Raw genomic sequence first — 26,394 nt, forward strand, 5'->3', positions numbered from 1 at the left:
TGTCACTCCTTTCCAGTCAGTCAAAAAAAGGATGTTTCCACAGGAAATACCTATAAATTTGTTTTTAAAAAAAAGAAGTCCAGTAGTGTAGTAGTGTGTATGGTTTTATTGGATTTTCTTCCTTTTAATAAGTTGACATGTCCTTAGAAATAATCAAATTAAGTTGACAAAATCATAAAAAACAGTTAAATTCCAGTAAATCAAATTAAAACTAATTTTGGGAAGAAATTTCACAAATAGTTGTTCAGATAATCAAGAGCATTCTGATGACATAAGGAAAAGCTCATATGTTAAGCCAGGAGATTTGCTTATATTTCTATCCATTTATGCCTTTATTGTAATGACACTATTTCACAATTGTTTCCCTTTGCTCAAAACCAAGCTTCCATAGAGCTGTCATCTGTGTGAGTATAGCTAAAACACAGGTGTACCTTCTGAACAAGAAACCTTTCCTTAAAACTGCATTACAGGGCAAGTAAAGTTTTCAAGGAGACATGGATTTTTTTGCACTTTAGTGACAGACTTATGCATACAAGTAGACATTATCCAACGCTTTAAGTCAAAGTAGATTTCAGCAGTATTGCTTCCTACTAGGTTATTGTTTTGTGTAAGGTAATCGGTGTTTACAAGTTACTTTTTAAATGTAGTGAGAATGATTAATAATGTTTTTTATTTTAACTGTTATATTCAACCTCCAATATTAAAAATAACTGTTTATTAAAGCATTGGCACTGGCCCCTAACTATATAATCCTTACCTTTAGGAATGCCTTTAATCTCAGCTTCCTATCTGTAAACTGGGAATGACACTTATTCCCACAAGATTGTTGGGACAATAAAATGTCACAGGATATTCCATCCTCTAAATACCAAAAGGAGATCTTTAACAAGTGGGGTGCCCAAAGATGATGCACCCACCTGCCCCCAGTTCCCACTGCCAAGGCTATATATAATCCTGCTGTGAAAAGGGAGCTTTAGAGCCAATTGCTAATGTTTCTGCAATTCCAGTGCTCATAAAATGAAGCCACATCCAATTTTTCTCAGAAACGTCAAAAGATAAGATGCCAGTTACACAGTGCAACTTATGAAGTTTATATGAGAACTGATTTAGTGTTATTTTTTAAAACGTGACTTCTGAGATTAACCAGACCGGCTCTAAATAGTGGGACCTATTTTGCCAGTGTTACAGCTACCATCTGTGAGCAAACACAATAGAGTGGAAACGGGGTCTCCGGACTGTGACAGAACTAGGGCAACATGCTGAGACCATTGACAGTCAAATTATGGAGTGAGAGTTAGATTACAGCCTCAATGGTTCACTACAAGCTGCTCCAAGGGCCAGGCAGAGGCCTGACCAAAGGGGCTACTGAGAAAACAGGCTACAGGCTACAGTCAACAGTCAGGGTAGGTGACACTCAGCTTACACTTATCCACGTAGGAAAACCTCTCACCAAAGGGCAGCAGGACTAATCAAAGCTGGACCAGCTACAACCACAGTCCTGTTAGTAAAGTTTTCTTGTTTGTTGTTGGATGCCAGTCCTATTAGCTGATGCGACCTAACCATCACTGGTAGGGGAGCCGCATCTGAGTCTGGGGGACCAGTCATGACATTCAGCAGACCAACCACAGGAGCTGTTAGTCTGGATCTGGTCTTATACCCTGGATATGGGCCTTATTCATATGAGCCCAAGTCTATTCTGATAACAGATTGTGCTGGGTAGTACTCCATTTATTCCTCAAGATCCATTTTCTGCCCTGCCCTTTTCACTGAGCTCTCTGCTCTGAGGCTGGCCTATGTGGATTATACTGGTCCTTGAGCTTCCTTGTTCTCTGGTTTCTGGGTGGGCGGGATCAAATATATGGTGATGAAAGGAGAACTGGCTCTGGGTGGTGAACACACAATGTGACATATAGATGATGTATTACAGAATTGTACACTTGAAACCTATGTAATTTTTGCTAACCATTGTTATCCCAATAAACTTTATTAAAAAAAATAAATACCGAGGAGTAAAGTTAACCAAGGACATAAAACAACAACAACAACAACAACAAACTATACTTGGAAAATTTTAAGACATTGAAGAAAGAACTGAAGATACAAATAAATGGAAGCACATACCGTGCTCATGGATAGGAAGAATTAACACCATTAAAATATCCATACTACCCAATGCAATCTACAGAACTAGAATAATCCTAAAATTTATATGGAATCATAAAAGGCCTGAATAGCCACAACAATCTTGAGAAAGAAGAACAAAGTTGGAGGTATCACATTACCTCATATCAAACTATACTACAAGGCTATAGTAATCAAAACACCATGGTATTGGCATCAAAACAGACACATAGATCAACGGAACAGAATAGAGAGTCCAGAAATAAATCCATGCCGATATGGTCATTTAATCTATGACAAAGGAGGCAAGAATGTGCAATGGGGTAAAGACAGTCTATTCAATAAATGGTGAAGGGAAAACTGGACAGATACATGCAAAGAAATGAAACTGGACCACCTTCTTCCTCCAGATACAAGAATAAACTCAAAGTGGATTAAAGACTTAAATGTAAGATTCAAAACCATAAAATTAATAGAAGAAAACATAGGCAGTAAACTCTCTGACATTGCTATTAATAATATTTTTTCTGATATATCACCTCTCGCAATGAAAAAGTATAAAACATAAACAAGTGGGACTACATCAAGTTAAAATGTTTTTGCACATAAAAGAAAACCATCAACAAAACAAAAAGGCAACCTACTGAATGGGAGAAGATATTTACCAATGATACATCTGATAAGGGGTTAATATCCAAAAATTCATAAAGAACTCATGCAACTCAACACGAAAATAACGAATAATCCAATTAAAAATGGCAGAGGACCTAAACAGACATTTCTCCAAAGAGGACATAAAGATGGCCAATAGACATATGAAAAGATGCTCAACATTACTGATCATCAGAGAAATGCAGATAAAAACCACAACGAGATACCACCTTACACCTGTAAGAATGGCTATCATCAGTAAATCAACAGACAAGTGTTGGCGAGGATATGGAGAAAAGGGAACCCTCGTGCACTGTTGGTGGGAATGCAGATTGGTGCAGTCACTATGGAAAACAGTACGGAGGTTCCTCAAAAAATTAAAAATAGAACTACATTATGACCCAGCAATTCCTCTTCTGGGTATTTTTCCAAAGTAATCCAAAAACATTAATTTGGAAAGATATATGCACCCCTATGATTACTTCAGTGTTATTCACAATAGTCAAGATATGGAAGCAACCTAAGTGCCGATCAGTAGACAATTAGATAAAGAAGAGATGGTACATATATACAATGTAATATTACTTGGCCATGAAAAAGAATGAAATGTTACCATTTGCAACATGGATGGACCTAGAAGGTATTATGTTAAGCAAAATAAATCAGACAGAGAAAAACAAATACCGTATGATCTCACTTATATGTGGAATCTAAAGAACTAAGTAAATAAACAAAAAATAAACCGAAATAGACTCATAGATACAGGGAACAAACTGATGATTGCCAGATGGGAGGGAGTTTGGGGGGCTGGGTGAAAATGGCAACGGGATTTAAGTACAAATTGGTAGTCACAAAATAGTCACAGGGATGTAAAGTACAACAGAGGAAATATAGTCAATAATATTGTAATACCTATGTATAGTGTCGGATGTGTACTTGATTATTCGGGGTGATACATGAGAGAGGGGTTGGGGGCAGGGTGCGAAAGGTGAAGGGATTAAGAAAGATAAATTGACAGTTACAAAATAGGCAGAGGGTATAAAGTGAAGTATAGGGGATACAGTCACTAATATGGTAATAAATATGCATGGTGCCAGGTGGATAGTAGATGAATTGGGGGATCACTTCATAAATTACATAAATGTCTAACCAGTATACTGGTCACCTGAAACTAAAATAATACTGAACGTCAACTGTAATTGAAAACTACAGATAATTTTTTAAAAATGAAAAAAAAAAGTCCCTTCATTAAATCCACATCCCTGACTCCTTTGTGTGTGTGTGTGTGTGTGTGTGTGTGTGTGTGTGTGTGTGTAGTGTGGGGTGTGTGTGTTTATGTGTGTAGTGTGTGTTTGTGTGTGTGTGTGTGTGTTTCCTGCTGGAATCTCACTCGTATAGGGACTTAACCTGCTCTGTTCCCAGGGCAGGGCTGAAGGCTTGGTTCAAGCCTGCTGACTGGCTCCTTTCGATGAATAGTGCTAAGTTCAGGATTCCCCACCACTGTGATCTCTGTTTTGGAGAGACACCCTGCTAGACCTCATTGACGCCCTGCCCTTCCAATCCCATGTCTGGTGTACCAGACCACCCCACAGGCTGACACCTGTGGTCCTGTTACTCTTTTTTGGCTTCAGTTAATCCAGGTAGACTGGGAAGGTGTCCCAAATGCCCACTCCTACCATCCATCCCCAGCCATTAAAACTGATACAAACAGAATTGGTGTTGAATCTAGTATTGAGGCCTGCTCAGCTCTTATCAGCCAAGAAGTCTCTTTCTATTTGTCAGCAAGGTCCCCAGTTCAGGGAAGAGATCCTGTGGAGGATAACATTCAGCTAGGAGTAAAGACATCCAGGTTCCAAATGGTGGCTGGTGCCAGTACTTTCTAGAGAGGTGTCCATGGCATCTCTGGAACTTCAACCACATCCAGCCTGTCCCGCTCATACACTGGAGAAAGTGTGCAGCTGCCCAACCCTTGGCTTCCACAGAGGAGCGCATTCCTTGTTTTCAACATAACTTGAATCTCATCACATTACACTCAGAGCTGGGTGACTTTCACAACCTTGTAGATCTTGCTCTGAGGTCCCACTTATGACTTTTTGGCTATGGCAGACTTCCCAAATATTGGCAACTCCCAAAGCTCTAAGTGAGAAGTTTTCTCTGGGTTCCAAGGACCTACACATCTGGTCCAACTCCCACATGGCCTCTTCTGGCATTACTACTGCCCTATCAGTTCCCTGCCACAGGTGCAAGATCAGACATTAACCATGGAGCAGGTGTGGGAAGAAGATGTGCCACATTGCCAAGACCCCAGCAGATACCAAGAAATCAACAAGAGCTTCAAGAGTGGTTGGTTACCACCTGTGATGTACTATCCAGAATCCACTTGAAAAAGGATTTGGTGGCCTAGCTGCCAGTCCTTCAAGGACTGCCTCAGTTACAGAGCTGTCTTGGCTGCAAAGAGCCACACTGCCCAATGTTATACCTCTTACTAAACCAACCCACAGGGATAAAGGCCAGGACATTTTGGCCCAACTTGGGACAACTCTGAAAGGCCATTCTAGCTCCAGGGTTCCCTGTGGGCTAACCAAGGCTGTCTTTAGGTCTGCATCACACTCAACTTGTCCTTCAACCCACTCCTGTGTTCTTCCCCTCCCTTCCATGGATATTGAGCCAAGGACACTCCTGAATAAATATCCTTCAATGTTAGATTCCATCTGCTTCCTGGAGAACCCAACATGTGACAGGCTCTGACCCAGAGCAATTCAGGGTATTATTAGATATTAATATTAATATTAATGGTTCACTTACATGGTTCAGGAGATATTATACTTTTCACTATTGATTCTACTGCATGAATTATGAAATATTATGTTCAATCTATTCACACTAAATATTTTTACAAGGTCTGACAATTAAGTTTGCAAACTTGTCACTGTGTGCTTATATTGGCAGCACTGTACAAACAACTTGGTAAGGTTTCATAACCTTGGTATATCAGTGTCTCACAGTTCTGTTCGTGTCAATGTGTGGTGGTATCTTGCTGAGCAGTGTTCATTATTGTTGTTGCGTGTTTTTGTGTGTCGCGATGAGAATGTCTGAACTTGAATTAGAGCAATGAATAAACACTAAACTTCTTGTTAAACTTGGCAAGAGTGGAAGTGAAATCAGGGACACATTAATCCATGTTTATGGGGATAATGCCACGAAGAAAATGGCAGTGTACAAATGGATTGAACATTTTTCTGAGGGGAGAGAACGCACCACTGATGAAGAGAGGAGAGGTCAGGGTAGCTAGCAACAAGCAAAACTGATGAAAAAATTGCAAAAATTTGTCGTATTGTGCATCAAAATCATTGGCTGACTGTGCGAAGGATAGCAGACCCAGTAAACACTGACAGAGAAACAGGAAAATCTTAACTGAAAATCTTGGCATGAGAAAGCTGTGTGCAAAAATGGTCCTGAAGGAGGTCTTGCATCATGACAATGCACCAGCTCACATGGCACTGTGTGTGAGGGAGTTTTTAGCCAGTAAACAGCTACGTTGGAACACCCTCCCTACTCACCTCATCTGGCCCCCAATGACTTCTTTCTTTACTGGAAGATAAAGGAACTATTGAAAGGAAGACATTTTGATGACATTCAGGACATCAAGGATAATACGAGGACAGCTCTGATGGCCATTCCAGAAAAAGAGTTCCAAAATTGCTTTGAAAGGTCGCCTAGGTGCTGGCATCAGCGCATAGATTCCCAAGGGGAGTACTTCAAAGGTGACCGTAGTGATATTCAGTAATGAGGTATGTAAGCACTTTTTCTAGGATGAGTTTGCAAACATGATTGTCAAACCTCGTACATGAGCTTAGAGACTCACTGGTAACATTCCCAAGCAATCTTATATCCTCTTATTAAACAATAACAAGTTTAGGAGTACCAAAGTACTGCATACTCTAGGAATACAGTTAAATTCTCATTGGTTAAATCATTCGGTTACCATTTTATATGTATATCTTTAAAAAAAAACTGGCTGAAAAGAAAGGGCCCCTTCCAAATATCTCCTCATAGACTAAACAACTTCTAGGCTTCCTTAGCAAAACTGATGAGACCCCAAGAGTTAAGTTCTTCTCACCACAAATGAGTAACAATTGGAAGAATCTCCTGCTGAAGCACAAGCCCTTTCTAATGCTATATTCCTGTTCTGTAACTGTTCTAACTCTTATCTTTAAGAATAGAATCACTGATCTTAGACTTGGAAATTGACTGCTGAAGGCCCAGACCCCTGAATTGAAGAAGTAAGGTCTCCATTTTACAAACAGTAATAATAGCTAACATGTAAGACCTTACTTTGGAACAGGTATTGTGGTAAGTGGCTCACGTGTATCGCCTCAATTCTCACAAACATCCTGATGGAAGTACTATTGTGTTTTGTTTTGTTTTTTGTAATTAAAGTTTATTGGGGGGACAACTGTTAGTAAAGTTACATGGATTTCAGGTGTACAATTCTTTAATACATCATATATATATATATATATATATATATATATATATATATATATATATATATATATATATATATATATATATATATATATATCAAACTGTGTGTTCACAACCCAGAGTCAGTTCTCCTTCCATCACCATATATTTGATCCCCCTTACACTCATCTCCCACACCACACACCCCTTGCCCTCTGGTAACCACTAAACTATTGTTTGTGTCTATGAGTTTTTGTTTCTCATTTGTTTGTCTTGTTCTTTTGTTGTTTTTGGTATATATACCACATATCAGTGAAATCATACGGTTCTCTGCTTTTTCTGTCTGACTTATTTCGCTTAGCATCATACTCTCAAGATCCATCCATGATGTCACAAATGTTCCTATATCATCTTTTCTTACCGCCGTATAGCATTCCATTGTGTATATATACCACAACTTCTTTATTCATTCATCTATCGAAGGACATTTTGGTTGTTTTCATGTCTTGGCCACTGTAAACAAAGCTGCAATGAACACTGGAGCACACATGTCTTTATGTATAAAGGTTTTCAGATTTTTGGGGTAGATACCCAGGAGAAGGATTGCTGGGTCATATGGTAATTCTATTCGTTAATTTTTTGAGGCACCTCCACACTGCCTTCCATAATGGCTGCACCAGTCTGCATTCCCACCAACAGTGTATGAGGGTTCCTTTTTCTCCACAGCCTCTCCAACACTTGTTACTATTTGTCTTGTTGATGATAGTCATTCTGACTGGGGTGAGGTGATATCTCATTATGGTTTTTAGTTGCATTTCTCTGATGATTAGTGATGTTGAGCATTTTTTCATATGTCTATTTGCCATTTGTATGTCCTCTTTGGAGAAATGTCTCTTCAGGTTGTCAGCCCATTTTTCAATTGGGTTGTTTCTTTTTGTTGTAGAGTTTCATGAGTTCCTTGTATATTTTGGATATTAGCCCCTTATCAGAGTCACTGTTTGCAAAAATCTTCTCCCATTCAGTTGGTTGCCTCTTTATTTTGTCGATGGTTTCTATTGCTGTGCAGAAGCTTTTAAGTTTCATATAGTCCCATTTGTTTATTTTAGCGTTTACTTCCATTGCCTTTGGAGTCAAATTCATAAAATGCTCTTTGAACCCAAGGTCCATAAGTTTAGTACCTATGTTTTCTTCTATGCAGTTTATTGTGTTTGGTCATATGCTTAAGTCTTTGATCCATTTTGAATTAATTTTGGTATATGGTGACAGATAGCTGTCCAGTTTCATTCTTTTGCATGTGGCCATCCATTCTCCCAGCATCATTTATTGCAGAGGCTGTCTTTCCTCCATTGTATGTTTTTAGCTTCTTTGTCAAAAATTACCTGTCCATATTTATGTGGATTTATTTCTGGGTTCTCAATTCTATTCCATTGGTCTATGAGTTGTTTCTCTGCCAATACCATGCTGTTTTTTCTTTTTCTGAGATTTCATTGTTAGTATATAGGAATCCAATGGACTTTTGTACATTGATTTTGTAGCCAGCAACTTTACTGTATTCGTTGATTGTTTCTAATAGCTTTTTGGTGGCGTCTTTAGGGTTTTCTATATATAGCATCATGTCATCTGCAAAGAGTGACAATTTAACTTCTTCATTCACAATTTGGATGCCTTTTATTTCTTTCTCTTGCCTGATTGCTCTGGCGAGGACTTCTAACACTATGTTGAAATGCAGAGGTGATAGGGGACAGCCCTGTCGTGTTCCTGAACATAGAGCAAAGGGCTTCAGTTTTTCTCCATTAATTATGAAATTAGCTGAGGGCTTGTCATATATGGCCTTTTCCTTCTATACCTATTTTATTAAGTGTTTTAATAAAATAGGTGCTTATCATTAATCTAACACTTTGTATTCAAAACGGAATGCTGTGGATGCAAACACACTGGAACTTAATCATAGCATTAGTATTTTGTAGGAGGATTTGAAATAAGGTAGGTTAGTATTACAACAAGGTAATAAGGTGTCCCTTCTATATCTATTTTATTGAGGTATTTTCCTTCTATACCTAGTTTATTAAGTGTTTTAATCATAAATGGATGTTGTATCTTGTCAAATGCTTTTTCTGCATCAATTGATATCATAATATGAGTTTTGTCCTTTATTTTGTTTATGTGATATACCACATTGATGGATTTGCGGATATTGAACCATCCTTGTGCCCTGGGGATGAACCCCACTTGGTCGTGATGAAAAATCTTTTTAATGCATTGTTGTGTTCGATTTGCTATAGTTTTGTTTAGGATTTTTGCATCTGTATTCATCAGAGATATTGGTCTGTAGTTTTCTTTTTTGTGTGTTGTCCTTACCAGGTTTTGGTAGCGGGGTAATGTTGGCCTCATAAAATGAGTTAGGGAGTACTGTCTCTTCTTCAATTTTTTGGAAGAGTTTGTACAGAATTGGTATTAGATCCTCTTTGAAGGTTTGGTAGAATTCACTAGTGAAGCCATCGGACTTTTGCTTTTGGGAAGGTTTTGGATGACTGATTCAATTTTGTTACTGGTGATAGGTCTGTTTAGATTTTCCAGTTCTTCATGGTTCAGCCTTGGAAGGCTATATGTTTCTAAGAACTTGTCCATTTCTTCTAGGTTATTGAATTTGCTGGCATATAGTCCTTCATAGTATTCTTGGATGATCCTTTGTAATTCTGTGGTTTCCGTGATAACTTCCCCTTTTTCATTTCTGATTTTGTTAGTGTCTTCTCTCTTTTTATCTTAGTGAGTCTAGCCAAGGGTTTGTCAATTTTGTTAATCTTTTCAAAGAACCAGCTTTGTCACATTAATTTTTTTATTGTCTTTTTGTTCTCTATTTCATTTAGTTCTGCTCTGATTTTTGTTATTTCCTTTCTTCTGCTGACCTTGGGTTTCACTTGTTCTTCTTTTTCTAGTTCTTTAAGGTGTAACATGAGGTTATTTATTTGGGATTTTTCTTGTTTCCTGAGATAGGCCTGTAATGATATAAATTGCCCTCTTAAAACTGCTTTCGCTGCATCCCACAAATTTTGGTAGGAAGTATTTTCATTGTCATTTGTTTCTATGTATCTTTTGACCTCTCCTCTAACTTCTTCTCTGACCCAGTCGTTCTTTAAAAGTATGTTGTTTAATCTCCACGTATTTGTGTTTTTTCCTGCTTTCTTTTTGCAGTCATATCCAATTTCAAAGCCTTGCGATCAGAGAATATGCTTGGTATGATTTCCATCTTCTTAAATTTGCTGAGGCTGATTTTATGTCCCAATATATGGTCTATCCCTGAGAATGTTCCATGTACACTAGAAAAGAATGTATAGTCTGACGTTTTAGGATGAAGTTCTCTATAAATGTCGATTATGTCCATTTAATCTAATGTGTCATTTAGGGCTGCTATTTCGTTATTCATTTTCTGTTTGGATGATCTATCCATAGCTGTCAATGATGTATTTAAGTCCCCTAGTATAATTGTGTTTTGGTCAATTTCTCCCTTTAGTTCTGTTAGTAGTTGCTTGGTATATTTCGGTGCTCCCTGATTGGGGGCATTAATATTGATCACTTATCTTCTTGTTATGTTATGTCTTCTTGTTGTATAATCTCCTTTACCATTATGAAATGTCCATCTTTGTCTCGTTATCTTTTTCACCCTGAAGTCTGTTTCATCTGATATCATTATGACTATACCTGATTTTCTCTGGGTACCATTTGCTTGGAGTGTCAATTTCCACCCTTTCACTTTAAGTCTATGCTTGTCCTTGTAGCTGAGATGTGTCTCTTGGAGACAGCATATGATTGGATTTAGTTTTTTGATCCACCCTGCTATTCTGTTCCTTTTCACTGGTGAGTTCAGTCCATTTAAATTTAGGGTGATTATTGACGTATGAGAATATTCCTGTCATTCTATCTCTGATTTTCTGGTAGGATGGTGTCGCCCTTGTTTCTTTGCATTTTTGTTGCTGTCTATTATTTTAATGTGGTCGTCTTCTCTGCTTTTTCCCTCTATGTCTTCTATTTTTATGTTATGTATCTCAGTTCTGGATTTTTTTTGAGTGGTTACCATTAAGTTTATGTAAAAGCAAGTTTCATATTTAGAGTATTCCATTTTCTTCAGTATGCTTACTTTGTCCATTCCCTTGTGATGGTTCAGACCTTTACTCTCTCCCCTATTATGTTTTTGTTGTCACAAATTATCCCTATTTATGCTGTGAGTTGATTTCCGTGCTGAAGTAGCAATTTGTCTTTTTACTCTTTTTTTAAATGTTTTTTTTCTTCTTTACTCTGTATGTTATGTTTAAGTATACAGTGTCCTATTTTGTGTAAGGGTTGCCATTTCCTGCTTCTGTCTGTTCATACTACTACTCATGGTATTGTATTCTTTTCCTTTTTTGTTTCAGGTCAAATAGCTTCCTTCAGTATTTCTCATAGTGCATGTCGTGTGTTAGAAAATTCCCTCAGCTTCTGTATGTCTGGAAAACTCTTTATTCCTCCTTCGTATCTAAAGGGTATCTTTGCTGGATATATTATTCTTGGTTCATAATTTCTCTCTTTCAATAGTTTGAATATTTGATTCCACTACCTCCTGACTTGTACAGTATCTGCTGAAAAATCTGATGATAATCTAACGGGCTTTCCTTTGTAGGTTACTGTCTTCTTTTCCCTGGCTGTCTTGAAGATTAGTTCTTTTTCGTTAATTTTTGACAGCTGCAATACAATGTGCCTTGGAGAAGGCCTGTTGGGGTTGAGGTAATTACATGTTCTATTTGCTTCTAGGATCCAGTTCTTTCAACTAGTTTGGGAAGTTTTCATTGACTATTTGTTTGAATACACTCTCAGTTCCCTTCTCCCTTTCTTCTCCTTCTGGTATGCCCATTATCTTATATTACTCTTTCTGATGGAGTCAGAAAGTTCTTGGAGAGTTTTTCATTTCTTTTACGTCTCAAGTCTCTCTCTTCTTCCATCTGTGTCATTTCCACGTTTCTATCTTTGATGTCACTAATTCTTTCCTCCATCTGGTCAGCTCTATTACCTAAGCTGGCCATTTCATTCTTCATTTCTTGTATTGAGTTCTTACTCTCCAGAAATTTAATTTGGTTCTTTTTTTAAATTCCAATCTCTTTGGTCAAATGTTCATTTTGTGCTTTATGCTTTTGAGTTTGGTAAACTGACTTTCTGTGTTTTCTTGCATCTCACGGAGTTTTTTCAGAACTGCAATCTTGAATTCTCTGTCATTGAAGTCACATATTTCCATGCGTGAAGTACATTTTCTGGAGACTTTTCGTTTTCTTTCTGAGCTGTTTTGTTACCTTGGTTATTCATGGCAATTAATGAATTATTATTTCTCTTCATAGGCATCTACAAGAGTGGGTTCTGCAACAGGTTGATAGGAAGAGGTCTTTCTTTTGCTTTCTAGTAGGTGTTGGTAGCGTGTTTTATATTCTCTCTGACTGCAGCCTTTTATTCTCACACTGTAGTGTTATACTTTCTCTGCACTGTTCCTGCTTCTCACACAATGGGGGAATTCCCTGGAAGGTGGGCTTCTCCTCTGTGAGCAGGTTGCCTGGGTTTCAGGGCACTGCCTCTGTTGGGGGATTTGGAAAGCTTCTGAAGTTCCAAAGCATTTCCTGCACCAGTTTCACAGCCTGTGTGTTTCAGGGGCTGTTTTTATTCCTGCAGGGATCTGCCCAGACAGATGGGGACAGGGGCGGGTGGGTTATGACAGATGGCTCTGAGCAATGGTGGCGACCACCACCATAGCCAGTCCTGTACCTAAGCCTCCCTCCCCTTCACTGGAACTAGTTGGGCTGTGAGTCTGTGTCTGTAGGCCGCAGTTCTCAGAACTGTAACTATTTTGTTCTTTTTGTCTAACACTGCTACTTTTCTGCTTCTAGCACTGGTCAGATGGGGGTGGGATGAGCTCTGGGAGGGTGGGGAGGGGGCGGCTAGTCTCAGTGCCTAAGGCTTACTTTCTCTGCTTGGCAGTGAGGGCTTAAACCACAGTTTTCAGCCTTCTTTCCTCAGTTTTCCTCCAAGGTCACTGCTGTGAGCGTTGGGTTCAGCCATGTTATATGCTGATCCCTCAGGCGGGATTGTGGGCCATAAACGGAGCACTACCAGTCTGAATTCTTCCCTCTCCTGCCCCTGCAGTAGCTCAAGAATGCAGAGAGCTCCAAGCTCTGTCTGCATCCTGCACGCCCTCGTCTCCACACTTTCTGCTTCCCTCCTCCCCTGCTCGCCCTGTTTGCCCACCTTTAGATGCTTTCAGTTGTGCGTCTCTTAGTCTTGCCTGTCTGCTGCGCAGGGAGTCCTTTGTGGAATTATCGTTGTTCAATTTGTTCTAAATTCCAGGGGAGATTTCAAGAGGCTCACCTCACTTTGCCATTTTTATGATGTAATTGGAAGTACTATTCTTATCTCCATTTTTGAGATGGGGAAATCCGAAATGTTGAGTAATTTGTACAAATTCACCCAGTTAGTCAATCACAGAGCTAAGGATTTGAGGTCAGGTTCATGCTCCAGACTTTCTGCTTTACCATCTTCCCTAAAGCACCTGAGGTCCATTGTTCATTAACTGTCCTAACTGACAGAGCAGGTAACAGATGAAATGGAGGAGGGATAGTTAAAGGAAGAATGGATCTCTGAGCTTCCCACACTCTGACTCCTTTTCCAGTATGGGAGCTGATCCTTTTGTGAGTCCTTAAATCAATTTAATGGGTCACGAACTACACTCAAAAGAGAAAAAGAAGGGGGGAGGAGAGAAAAGAAACAAAATAAAGAAATGAAATGAAAACAGAAAGGAAGGAAGAGAGAAAGGAAAGAAAAGATCATACTGTACCAAATGTAGTTAGAATAATATTGGTTCATGAAACTTTTGTCCCATTGTATATGTACATGCTGGGTTACTATGAAAAAATGTCTTTCTTATTGTGGATTGTAGTATCAAAAGATAATTAAATTTCATCCAAACTCAACAGTCATCAGGAAAATAAAAATTAAAGTAGTAAAGCACATGTTTTCAGAGGCAAAAATGTAAAAACAACTTGAATGACTATCAAACAGAATTGGAGGAATAAATTATTCTATATCCACACTACAGTTATTAAAGAATGGCATAAGTCTATACATATTAAACTAGAGAAATTTCCCATTATTTACTATTAAGAAAAACATACTGCAGATAAATGTGCATAATATAATTGTATTTTTGTACAATAAATGATGAAATCTCCAACATATAGGTAATCATTTGGGTGGCAACTTGAGTGGAAAGAAAAAGGAGAGAAGTAGGAAGTAAGGAAAACAACAAAGGCAATTGATAACTAGCAAAAATAAGTACATGTACGATTCAGGATCCCACGGGAAGCAGAGAACATATGCAAACTGTGTAAGTTGAGAAGAGTTTAATAAAGGGACTACTTACAAAGTTGCAGAAGTGTTCAGGAAAACCAATAGGGGCTATTCTGGTCCCTCAGGGTTATAGGAGCAGGGAGCCATTACTACCACCTGGGGCTGAAGGGAGACAGGAGGTGGGGGGTAGTGAGAGTTGGTGGGGGGTAGTAACCAGAACTTGGAGTGGGCAGCTATATGGAGAGAACCTCCAGATAGGTGCTGTGGATCCTGGCAGCAGGAAGCAGTCAATCTATTGTGACTGTCAGGGAGGAAGATGATTTCTCCTTCCTCCCACCCTCCACTCTCGCGGTACTGCATCCCATTGGCCAACCCAATTATAAGCCAGAGGGCTCAGGTCCCCACTGATATAATCCACAAAAGTCAGCTGCCTGGGTCTCAGAGCAAGGTAGAGGGGGCTGGAGAAAAGTTCTAGTGGGACAAATGGATACTATCCAGCACAGAATACTATAACAATAAATGAAAAAGTTGAATAAAAACTCCATTTATCATTTCTCTTTTTACATGTAAAAATTAAATATTTACATAGATAAGCATTAAAGGTTGCGAAATGACCATATGGACCACCATTTATTGAAGAGGCTTTCTTTTCCCCAGAGCATGTTTTTGGCTCCTTTGTCAAAAATCATCTAACCATATACATGTGGGTTTATTTCTGGGTTCTTAATTCTATTCCATTGGTCTGTGTGTCTGTTTTTCTGCTAATACCATGCTGTTTTGATTATTGTCACTTTGCAGTACAAATTGAAGTCAGGGAGTGTGATACCACCAGCTTTGTTCTTTTTTCTTAGGATTGCTTTGGCTATTCGGGGTCTTTTGTGGTTCCATACAAATCTGATGATTTTTTCTGTTCTATTTCTTGAAAAAAATGCCATTGGGATTCTGATGGGGATTGCATTAAATCTGTATATTGCTTTGGGCAATATGGCCATTTTATCAATGTTGATTCTTTCAATCCATGAACACGGAATATCTTTCCATTACTTTATGTCCTCTTCAATTTCTTTGAATAATGTCTTACAGTGTTCAGTGTATAGATCCTTCACCTCCTTTGCTAAGTTTATTCCGAGGTATTTTATTCTTTGTGCTGCAATTTCAAAAGGAATTGTCTTTTTCATTTCCTTTTCTGAAATTTCATTGTTATTATATAGGAATGCAATGGATTTTTGTACATTAATTTGGTATCCTTTAACTTTACTGTATTTGTCTATTGTTTCTAAGTTTTTCAGTGGAGTTTTTAGGGTTTTCTATATAAAGAATCATGTCATCTGGGAAAATTTGAAAGCCATATGCAAAAGAATGAACCTGTCACCATATACCAAAATTAACTCAAAATGAATCAAAGATCTAAGTATAAGACCTGAAACAATAAATTGCATAGAAGAAAGCACAGGTACTAAATTTAACGGATTTGGGGTTCAGAGAGGATTTTACGAATTTGACCTCAAAGGCAAGGGAAGTAAAAGCTAAAATAAATGAATGGGAGTACATCAAACCAAAAAGCTTCTACACAGCAACAAAACAAAGAGGTAACCAACCAAATGGGAGGAGATAATTTGCAAACAGTAAGAGGCTAATATCCAAAACATATAAAGAACTCATACAACTTAACAACAACAAAAAAACCAAATAATCCAATTGAAAAATGGGTAGAGCACCTGAACAGACACTTCTCCCAAATAGACAAACAAATGGCAAACAGATAAATGAAAAATTATCAACAACACAAACAGTAAAAAGTGTTGGAGAGGCTGTGGAGAAAAATGAACCCTCATACACTGCTGGTGGGAATGCAGATTGGCACAGTTGCTATTGAAAACAGTATGGAGGTTCCTCAATGAATTAAGAATAGAATTACCATGTGACCCAGCAATCCCTCTCCTGAGTATCTACCCAAAAAATGTGAAAACATTTATCTGTAAAGATATATGTACCCCTATGTTCATTGCAGCATCATTCATGGTGGTCAAGACATGGAAACAACCAAAAGGTCCCTCAATAGGTGACTGAATAAAGAAGCTGTGGTATATATACACAATGAATTACTACTCTGTCATAAGAAAAGATGAAATAGTATCGTTTGTGACAACATGGATGGATCTTGGGATTATCATGCTAAGCGAAATAAGTCAGACAGAAAAAGTCAAGAATGATATGACTTCACTCATATGTGGGATATAAAACTGAAAGCAACAAACGAACAAGACAAAGAAACAAGACCTTATAGACACAGACAACCGTTTAGTGGTTACCAGAGGTAAGGGGGAAGTGGAGGTGGTAGAAGAGGATAAAGGGGGTTAAATATATGGTGATGGAAGGAGAACTGACTTTGGGTGATGAACACACAATGCACTATATAGATGATATATTATAAAATTGTACAACTTCAAACCTATATAATTTTACTAACCAATGTCACCCCAATAAATTTAATAAGAAAAATTTTTAAACACTAAGAAAAGAAGAAATATGAAAGTAAATACAAGAAACAACTCAAACAAGTGAATGTAGCCACTGGTGAAGAAATGAGGTGGGATACCAGTGTGGTGGTGGAACAGAGGGCAATGTTGGAGCCCTTTTTTCCTTACTTTTTCTCCACTATTTGACTTCTAAACTACATACTACTTTAATAAAAATAAAAATTAACTTCAAAAGTGAAAAGAAATGACAGTATCGATATGTTTTTGTGATGGTATCTTGGATTTTAGTTAATTAAATCCAGTATCTTCAATAATAATTGCATTAAAAATATTTTCTTTCTTATTCTTTGCAGTAAAACAGATCTGAGTTATTAAACTTCTGACTCTACCAGACCCTTGCTGTTTCTCTAACTTCCTCATCTCTAAAATGGGAATAATAAAAGTACCTACATCATAGGGTTGCTATGAGGATTAAATAATCTAATAGATTTTGAGGTCTTAGAACAGTGCTTGGCACATAGTAAATGCTTCAAGTGTTTGCTGTTATTACGATGATGATGAAATGTCATGAGCATCCTAATGGGTCTGTCTCCATACCTCCTCTCCAATCCACCTACCATCCAAGCTCCCTTTAAAGCGTATGTCTGATCATGTCACTTTCTTCCTTGGAATTTATCCATGGTCTTCATACCTTGCAGGACAATATTCAAACCTCACCCTTGCAGGTAACTCCAGCCTCATCCTTCTCCACTTTGTGCCTTCATTCCAGCCACACCAATTCATTCTGGCTCTGCATAAGCACCATGCTACCACACGTCCCAGAACCTCTGTTGGGAATGCGTTTTCCATACCATTCCACTTTCCTAACTTGCTAACTCTTACTATTCATCATTGAAATTTCAAGTATCACCTCCCCTGAGAAGACTTCCTGCCCTGCCCCACCAGTCTGATTTATAAGCATCTTCTCCCTCATCTCATTACATCCCATGCAGGCTGTAACACACCATACTCCAAATCATGATTGTATTGACTCCCCCATCAGCAGTGGGTACCTCAAAGGTAGCAATAATGACCTTTGTCTCCGGACTCTAGCATGAAGCATAGAACCTAGTGAGAGTGGCTACTTAATTATGATTTGTCTGAGAATCAAATTTATAAATGAACGAGTTAAGTAAGTTACCGAGCTAGAATTCAACCCTAGCTCTGTTTGACTTCAAAGGGCACCACTGTCTCTCCACCATCTGGAAGTTCTAAGGCTGCCTGACACTCCAGAATAGCTGCATGCCTGAGGGAACTCCCCAGGGACACCAGACCCGTTCAGGCCAGAATGAGCTGGTCAGCAGAGACTGGGAGGAATAAATGCCTCCTTTCTGGGAGTATCAAACACATGACATTTGCTTTATCAAGGGACTTTCCCAAGAAAATCAATTTCTGGAGCATGTTAAAATATAAACAAACCACCACCCACCCACTCACTCCTTAAAGACAATTGGTCCAAAGATCTTAGAGAATTCAGACAATTCCACAATGTTGAGAGCACCATCTGATCACATGAACTTTGTTTTCCCTAACCAAGCATTTTTCTACTATTTTTTATTTTTATTTTAAATTTGGCTCCACTGTGAAATGTTCATCCCCATACTGTATTGTTTGACCCAAGGCAAACCTGTGTGCACAGCCACAGATACACTGGGAATTCTTGACATATTCACCATTTAAAATTTGCTCTTGTGGCTCATGATGATGTTACCAGAATCCCTTGATAACAGTGTTTATATCTATTTATAACTGTAACCTATTATCCTATCTTCCATATAATTGGATGTGACTAAGGTTAAAAAAAATTCAGCTGCATAAGTAAAGTCAAGCTCTTATAGAACAGATGTTCGCTCAGCATGGAAAGTGAATTCGCCTTTAACATAAATACCCAGAAATACTTAAGTATTTTTTCCAAAAGCACTGATGTTAGTATTTTACATGGAAAAATAACTTTAAGATTAAAGATATTAAAAATGCAAAGGAGGTACCATGCTGGTTTTTTAAATAGGTGTTAATTTTACCTCTTTCACAGGCGATATTTCTACCAGTTCGGGCATCGGATTTATTCTCCAGTTCAGGGCACAGAAAAATGACTCGTAATTGATTTGTTCTTCACTGTTTTCAAATCTGAAAATATGATTAGTGTATGATTTGACTCAATCTGCAGAATTCAGGACCAAAATGTCAGCTTAAATGCTACCATGAAAACATAATATGCTTTGATATCTGGTATTTTTCTTATTTACTATTAGTTTTTATCTGTTTCCAACCTTTCAGAATGTAAATTCTTTGCAAGGAGAGATCTCACTCATCTAATTCACCAAAGAATCCCCTTACCTAGATCAACACTGGCACTTAGTAGGTGTTCAATAAATATTTGTTACAGTTGCCCCCAAAACAAATTAGTTTATTCAGTAACTAAGACCACTGCTATATTTTGTTAACAATATTTGAAGGTCTTTTTAGTTTAATGCGGTTGATACTATATGTCAGTAAAATAAAATGTCCTTGTATTTCTTAAATTGCATGCCTTTTAAATCTTTAAGGGAAGCCTAGATTCATTTTATCTAATATATTTTTAGGAAAAATAAAAGACATCTTTATCATTTATTATGTAGATGTTAAAAGGGGTTATTTAATCTATATATGCTGCCATGGAAATGTATATTCATGACATATTGTTGAGTGGAAAGGAGGTTATAAAATAGCATGTAGAGTTATGATCTCACTTTAGGTTTATACTTATATAAAAAGGCATAGAAAAAAGTCTAGTAACAATAAACTGAGGTATTAAGACTAGGTATCTCTGGGAAGATAGATTATATTTTTGCTTTTTAGACTTTCCTGAATCATCTGAATGGCTTTAAATTTATAATCAGAAAAAATTAAGCCCAATTTCATTACAAAGAAACAAATGATTATCTTGCACCATAAAACTATAGGTCAAAAATAATCAATCTATTTGACTATTATTTCCTAATTATGGACACTGGCATAAATTCATCCTTAACTATAATAGAGTTTTGGCCATTAAGACCCAGTAATGTCAACACAATTGCTATAATGACCAAAATATTTCTTTCTGTCATACCTCAATGCTACTTATTCTGAATTTGACCACATTCTGCCAATTTTTTTTTAAATTAAATTTATTGGGGTGACAATTGTTAGTAAAATTACATAGATTTCAGGTGTACAATTCTGTATTACATCATCTATAAATCCCATTGTGTGTTCATCACCCAGAGTCAGTTCTCCTTCCATCACCATATATTCGATCCCCCTTACCCTCATCTCCCACCCCCCATACACTGGTCATGTAACACCATTTTTTGAAGGAAAACACAAAGGTGGTCAGTAAGGCCTTGTTCCATGCACCATGCCCCAAGCTCCTGCCTTTCTCTCAGAACCTCCAACTCAAACAACAGGTGAGGTGCACAAGTTAAGTGACTACCGCAAGGATGAATACAGGATAATTATAAGCAAATTCAATGATGATAAAAGTAGGAAAACAATATACTCGTAGTCAGTCAAAGGACTTTTCTCGCTTTTTCCTCAAAATATTAAGAAAATAATAGCTCATATTTATAAATTAATAAAAATTAGTACCAACAAATTAAATGTTACAAGATGAAGTAACATAGACTCATCAATCTAAACAAGATAGAGTAAACAGAATGATCAGAAGAGGGGAAAGGGAATTCAGTAATTCTTTTGTGTACATCTTCTTTGGTCAAGGATTCTGGGATACAACTCCAATATGCTGCCCCCCACCACTGCCTATCCTCTGAATTTTGGCTTGCTTGTCATTTGAACTCCTTGAGAGAACATGCTCTGTTTATGGAAATATTTGTAGCCAAAATGCAGGACGATTATGTCTTTTATTTTGTGTGTGCTTTGGGAGAACTAAAACTCAATCAATTAAAGATGTTTTATAAGAAACTTTCCTTTAGCAAGGAGCCTTTGAAGAAAAGTGTTCCCTAATACTCTGAGTAGGAGCTGAGGTCAGAGAATGAGATCATGAAAGGCCTTTGACTTTTATACTGAGGAAATCTAAGAGCCACTGGAGCACATTGTACAGAGCTGTAATGGGATCTAAGTTATATTTTCTAAAGATCACTCTGGCTGATATTTTGAGAACAGAATGTAGGAGGCAAGGCCAAACAGACTAGGACAATTAGCAGTCCTTTGCAGTAATCCAGATACGAGATATTGGCAGCTTAGATGACGCTGGTGGCAGTGGAAGTGGCGGGCAGTGAGGAGTGGTTAATTCTGAACATATTTTGAGTGTAGGATTCCTGAAGGATTGTATAGTGTGCGTGTGTGTGTGTGTGTGTGTGTGCGTGTGTAGGGAGAGGAGAGGAGAGGAGAGGAGAGGAGAGGAGAGGAGAGGAGAGGAGAGGAGAGGAGAGGAGAGGAGAGGAGAGGAGAGGAGAGGAGAGGAGAGGCGAGGCGAGGCGAGAATGGATTCAGGACAACTCCAAGGGTTTTCCTTGAGCAACTGGAAAAACAGAGCTGCCCTGACTGAGATAGGAAAGACTGCAGGGGCTACAGATCGGGAGAATAGATTTCAGATATGTTACAAGTTGACTGGAAATGAGCAGGAGGGTACATGAGTTTGAAGTTCAGAGAAGAGGTTCAAGTTGAAGATTGAAATGTGAGAGTCATTAGCATTATAGATGGTGTTTAAAGCCACCAGACTAGGAGATTGGATGAGATCACTGATGAGATAAGTTTTTCTACTGTTCCTACAATACAGAATTTAATTGTCAGTAAATCCTCATTACATCAATTACAGGAGGCACTTACTTAATCCTAGAGGTTTTAGAAGTGTAATATTTGAGTAATTTTGGAACCAACCAAAAGACTACCAAACAGTTCCAGGATCACATCAGACTTCACCCTCATATAGAATCCACTAATCCGTCCTGTGGGTTCTACCCTATAGCCTATCACAAGTCTCTTTTTCTCCATCTCCTCTATCCACTAATTCTAAGTCACCATCTCTCCTGGATTACAGCAATAGCTTTGTTTTGGTCTTGGCTGTTTTTGCACTTACCTTGCTGCAGGCCATCCACCACCAGAATGATTTTTCTAAAACAGAGATCACGTCAATGACTTCCTTGCTTGCAACTGTCTAATGGCTTCTCAGTCTATTTAGAACACAAGCTAAACTCCTTATCAAAGCTTATAAGACCCTATGTAATCTCGACAAATTCTTTCCCAGTTTACAATGTTTCAGGCATACTAGCCTTCTTGTTCTCTGAGGATGCCAAGATTGTTCCCAGAAATGAAAGGCATTTACACCTTCTGGTCCCTTTGTCTGGAAAGTCTCAAGTCAAATGGTGCTTCCTCAGGAAGGCCCCTCTGAAGTTCCTTTTATCTAACTGAGTCCTCATGCCTGAATCTACATTTTCCCTGGATGATGGTATTAGAACTTACAGAAGTTTCTGGAAATCACCACTTGAGGTTCTATTATCAAAGGGTATTACCAATATGACTGATATTTATTCATGCTTACCTGTTACCCATAGGACCCCAACCTTCTTCCCTGCCAAACTTATATGTCAGACTCAACATACCTATTTACCCATTTCAAAGGATATTTAGGAAGGATATTCCCAAATCAAATGATATTCAGGAAGGACCAAAAGCTGTAAATGAAAGAGTACACAGCTCAGAACCGACACATAAAATCTTTTTGAGGGAAAATGTTTGAAAGATTTAATCTTTCCAAAGTACCAGAGCCAGGCCTCAGAGAAGAGTTGCATTAATGTGGTATATAATATTCCAAGTTTTTCTTTTTGGTTCTGTCTTAGAGGACCTCCATGGGTATGGAATCCACCCCAAAAGGAGCAAGGGAGAAAACAACAAATAATCTTTCAATTAAAAAGGATGAAACTAGCCAATGCATCTTGGAAGAATTCTTCGCTCTTGGGAAGTGAATAGAGTTGCAGTAAATCATGACAGATCAATCATAAACTCTTATCTTCCTTTCCCACCAAAATGACAATAAATAAATAAAAATAGATAATAACCCACAATGACAAAGACAGATACAAAAAAGACAACAGTGGACAAGAGATTTAAAAATCTTTTGCAGGATAGAAAGCAGGTGGAGGATTGGTAAGTAACTTAGCAGAGCTGAGGAAGGGTAGCTGAACTCTAAATGTCTATGGTGGAGGCAGGGGGCACTTAAGAGATTAGCCAATGAGGCCCACAACACTCTTGAGAGGCTCAGCGATTGCAGACTCCAGGTGCCAATGAAGGCAGGGATAAGTTGTGTGGGATTGAAAACAAGGACTTTTTGAAAGCCTGAATAAAGCAAGAGCAGCTGGAGCCCAAATATCTTCCTCTACAATGTATTCTTCTCTGTGGGAGAGTGAGGTTTGTTCTCCAGAGAAATTCAACTAAGGAAGCTTCAGTCTTGGGGAGATGAAGCATAATGGAGAGCAGACGAGAGAGCATTACACAATGAACTTGGGCCTCTCAGCCCTCTTCCTTCCCTTTTCATTTCCAGAAAAGATAGGATTCTTCTCTCAGTACTCTGAATGGTCCTAGAAAGATCTACTGATTCCACTTTCTGGGGATTACCTAATGAAAATGAGGGTTAGGAGATGACTCACGCAATGAAACTCACCAATCAACAAGATCCATCCCCCCAAAGCTTCCAGCATTAAGGATAGAAGCCAAAATAGCAACAGAAAAAAAGGGGGGATCAGAGAAGCAAAGACAATTCAAGTAGCAGAGGGAAAGGTGTGAGATAAGACAATATGTTATATCCAAGAAAAAAGAACAGAAGACTACAAAAAGGGACATTCATACTAAAACTGTGCTCCTGGAATAAAAGATATGATAGCACATAGTTAACAGATGCAGTACAAGGGGAGTAAAATTAAGTTGAGGAAATCCCTTAGTAAGCACATCATAATGACAAAGAGAAAATTGGGGAGAGAAAAGATCCAAATTCAGGAGATACAAAATCAAAATGACAGGAGCTCTCACAAAAGGAAAATGAAAATGGAAGGGAAGAAATTACTAAAAATTAATACACAATTTCTCAGAACCAAAGGACAGTCTCCAGACCAGAAGGGCACATAAAATGTTAAGCACAGTGAATATATATAGACGAACACACACACACACACACACACACACACACACACACACCCTATAAGGTCCCATCATGAACTTCCAGAACACCAGGAATAAAGAGAATATCCTAAGAACGTCCAGAAAGAACAATATGGGAATCAATATTATGCTAAATTCTCAAGCATCATTACCAGGAAGGTAGTAGTATGTAAAAATGAGAAATACAGAGATAACAATATGTGCATGCTATTTAAACGTCTGAAGAAACAGCTACAAGGACTGAAAGTGGCTGCCTCTTGGAAATGGGTCTGGGAGGTGGGGAGGGATGTAGCTGGAAACTACTTCTGTTACAATAAGTTTTTTAGAATGATCTGATTATTTTTTACTATGAACATATATCAGCTTGATATAAATAAATGTTTTTAAAGTGTAAAAAGCAGATGTGAGACCTTGAAACATGTTTTTCAAGGTCGTAAACTGGTACAAGTCAGATATGGAAAGGAAGAAGCACAAGCTGGTAACATGTTGATGAGAAATTAGTTTCCCAGCCTTCCTCCCTGCTCCAAAATTCTGCCACAGCTTCCTCTGCTGGACCACTAATATAGTGAGATTTTTCATGTCCTCATTTGCCATTACAATATACACTATATCTAATATATGCTAATGTTAGACTAGGATACAAAGGAGAGCTCCAGTTCTTAAAAAAAAAAAAAAGTCCAGGTTGGAGGAAAAGGAGACCAGGGTACGCAGTTCAGAGATGGAGAAAGGCTTGACTATTAGGGGAGTGAGAACAAGTGGGTCAGTGCCTACATTCACCCCTGAGTATTACCTGCCCATCATGGAGTCCTCCCTGTGCCAAACCCATCCATCCTTTCAAATTATGAATCATATAGAAAATGTATCTCCTTACTTCAGAGTCATGCTGTGCACCTGATAACAAATGTTAGCACCCTGATTCTCCACCTGAATCCCCTACTTTGCTTCTCTCCAAACAACATTTGGCTCTTGCTAAGATTCTGATCCATGGTCAAAAGGACGATGATTTGCACTCTGGAGGAAATTCTTTTGAAAAGGCTGAGAAGGCAATTCCAAAGAACTTTCTATGGCAACACTGTTGGAATTGGTGCACAGGATTCCAGGGTGACTGCCCTAAAGGGCAACACTAATTCTGGCTTTTAAGTGTTTCTATGCTTGTTAAAAAGTCAGCCTCCATACTTTAAAGCCCCAGCTCACAGTGTTAAAGTGCTTTCCTAAAACCTCCATAAATTCTTCTTTCCCTTTGATACTTGGGAAAGCAACTACTTCCTTCCCTATACAAACTATGTGACATGTTTGTGGAAGAAGAGGGAGGGCAGGCAATTTCTCTGGTTCCTCTCTAGATAATAACGATCCTCAAACATGCTTCCCGATGCTTTGTTGGTGGGAGTTCTTAGAAGTAAGTCTAATGTGTCATTTGACAGGTGATCTTGCTCCCCCTCCCAAAAATGATGAATGGCTTGAAAACTGCAGAAGCCATCCATCTCCTTGCCACAGGGAATAATGCTGATCTGCTTTATTTCCACCATCTGTGGAGGAAAAAGGCACAGCAGCAGCTGTATTTTGCTGAAGACTAACATGGGTTCCCCTCTGCAGCAAAGGCCATCTCATAACTTAAGGGAATGGTCTGCCTGCATCACCAGGGTTGGAAGGAAAGGAGGGCAATGAAGACACATTTTTTACTCACTTAGTTGTGTTTGGTTTCAGTTCATTACCCAGCCAACCCAGAGGTACACACTGAAACACCTGGTGAGATTCTTAAAAAACAGACACTTGAGAAAAAAATGGAGCTCTGGGCCACTGAGCAGTAATGACACAAAAATGTAGAGTTGGCAACATGGCATTGCCAAGTACCTCTGGTTACTTCAAATAGCCAGGCCATTAAATTCCAATTGCGATCTCAGCACAGATCACCTCAGTGATGCGTGTGACAGCTGCCAAGTACTGACCATACACACAGTCAATGCTCTGTTAGTCCAGTTTTGAATTTTTTAAAATTTCTCAAACTACAAATCACCTTATATTTAAAAAGGTAGAAAACATGTGCACACGCACGTGTGTGTGTGTGTGTGTGTGTGTGTGTGTGCGAGAGGGGGGGGATGTAGGGGGGCTTCTCTCTAGAAACTTCCAGTACACCAAACACTGC

At 38.5% G+C, this 26,394-nt stretch overlaps 1 protein-coding gene across 1 annotated transcript in view; it reads right to left on the minus strand.

The window, feature by feature from the left end:
• The window catches only part of EFHC2 (EF-hand domain containing 2), a 267,304-nt gene that overhangs the window by 19,736 nt on the left and 221,174 nt on the right, over nt 1-26,394 (minus strand). Inside the window, 1 exon segment of the mRNA XM_088794715.1 lies at nt 19,139-19,244. Coding sequence (XP_088650841.1) covers nt 19,139-19,244 — 106 coding nt within the window.

The sequence above is a fragment of the Rhinolophus sinicus genome, chromosome 18 (genome assembly GCF_057876585.1).
Source record: "Rhinolophus sinicus isolate RSI-liver-muscle chromosome 18, RSI-T2T, whole genome shotgun sequence".
In the NCBI taxonomy this organism is placed as follows: Eukaryota; Metazoa; Chordata; class Mammalia; order Chiroptera; family Rhinolophidae; genus Rhinolophus; species Rhinolophus sinicus.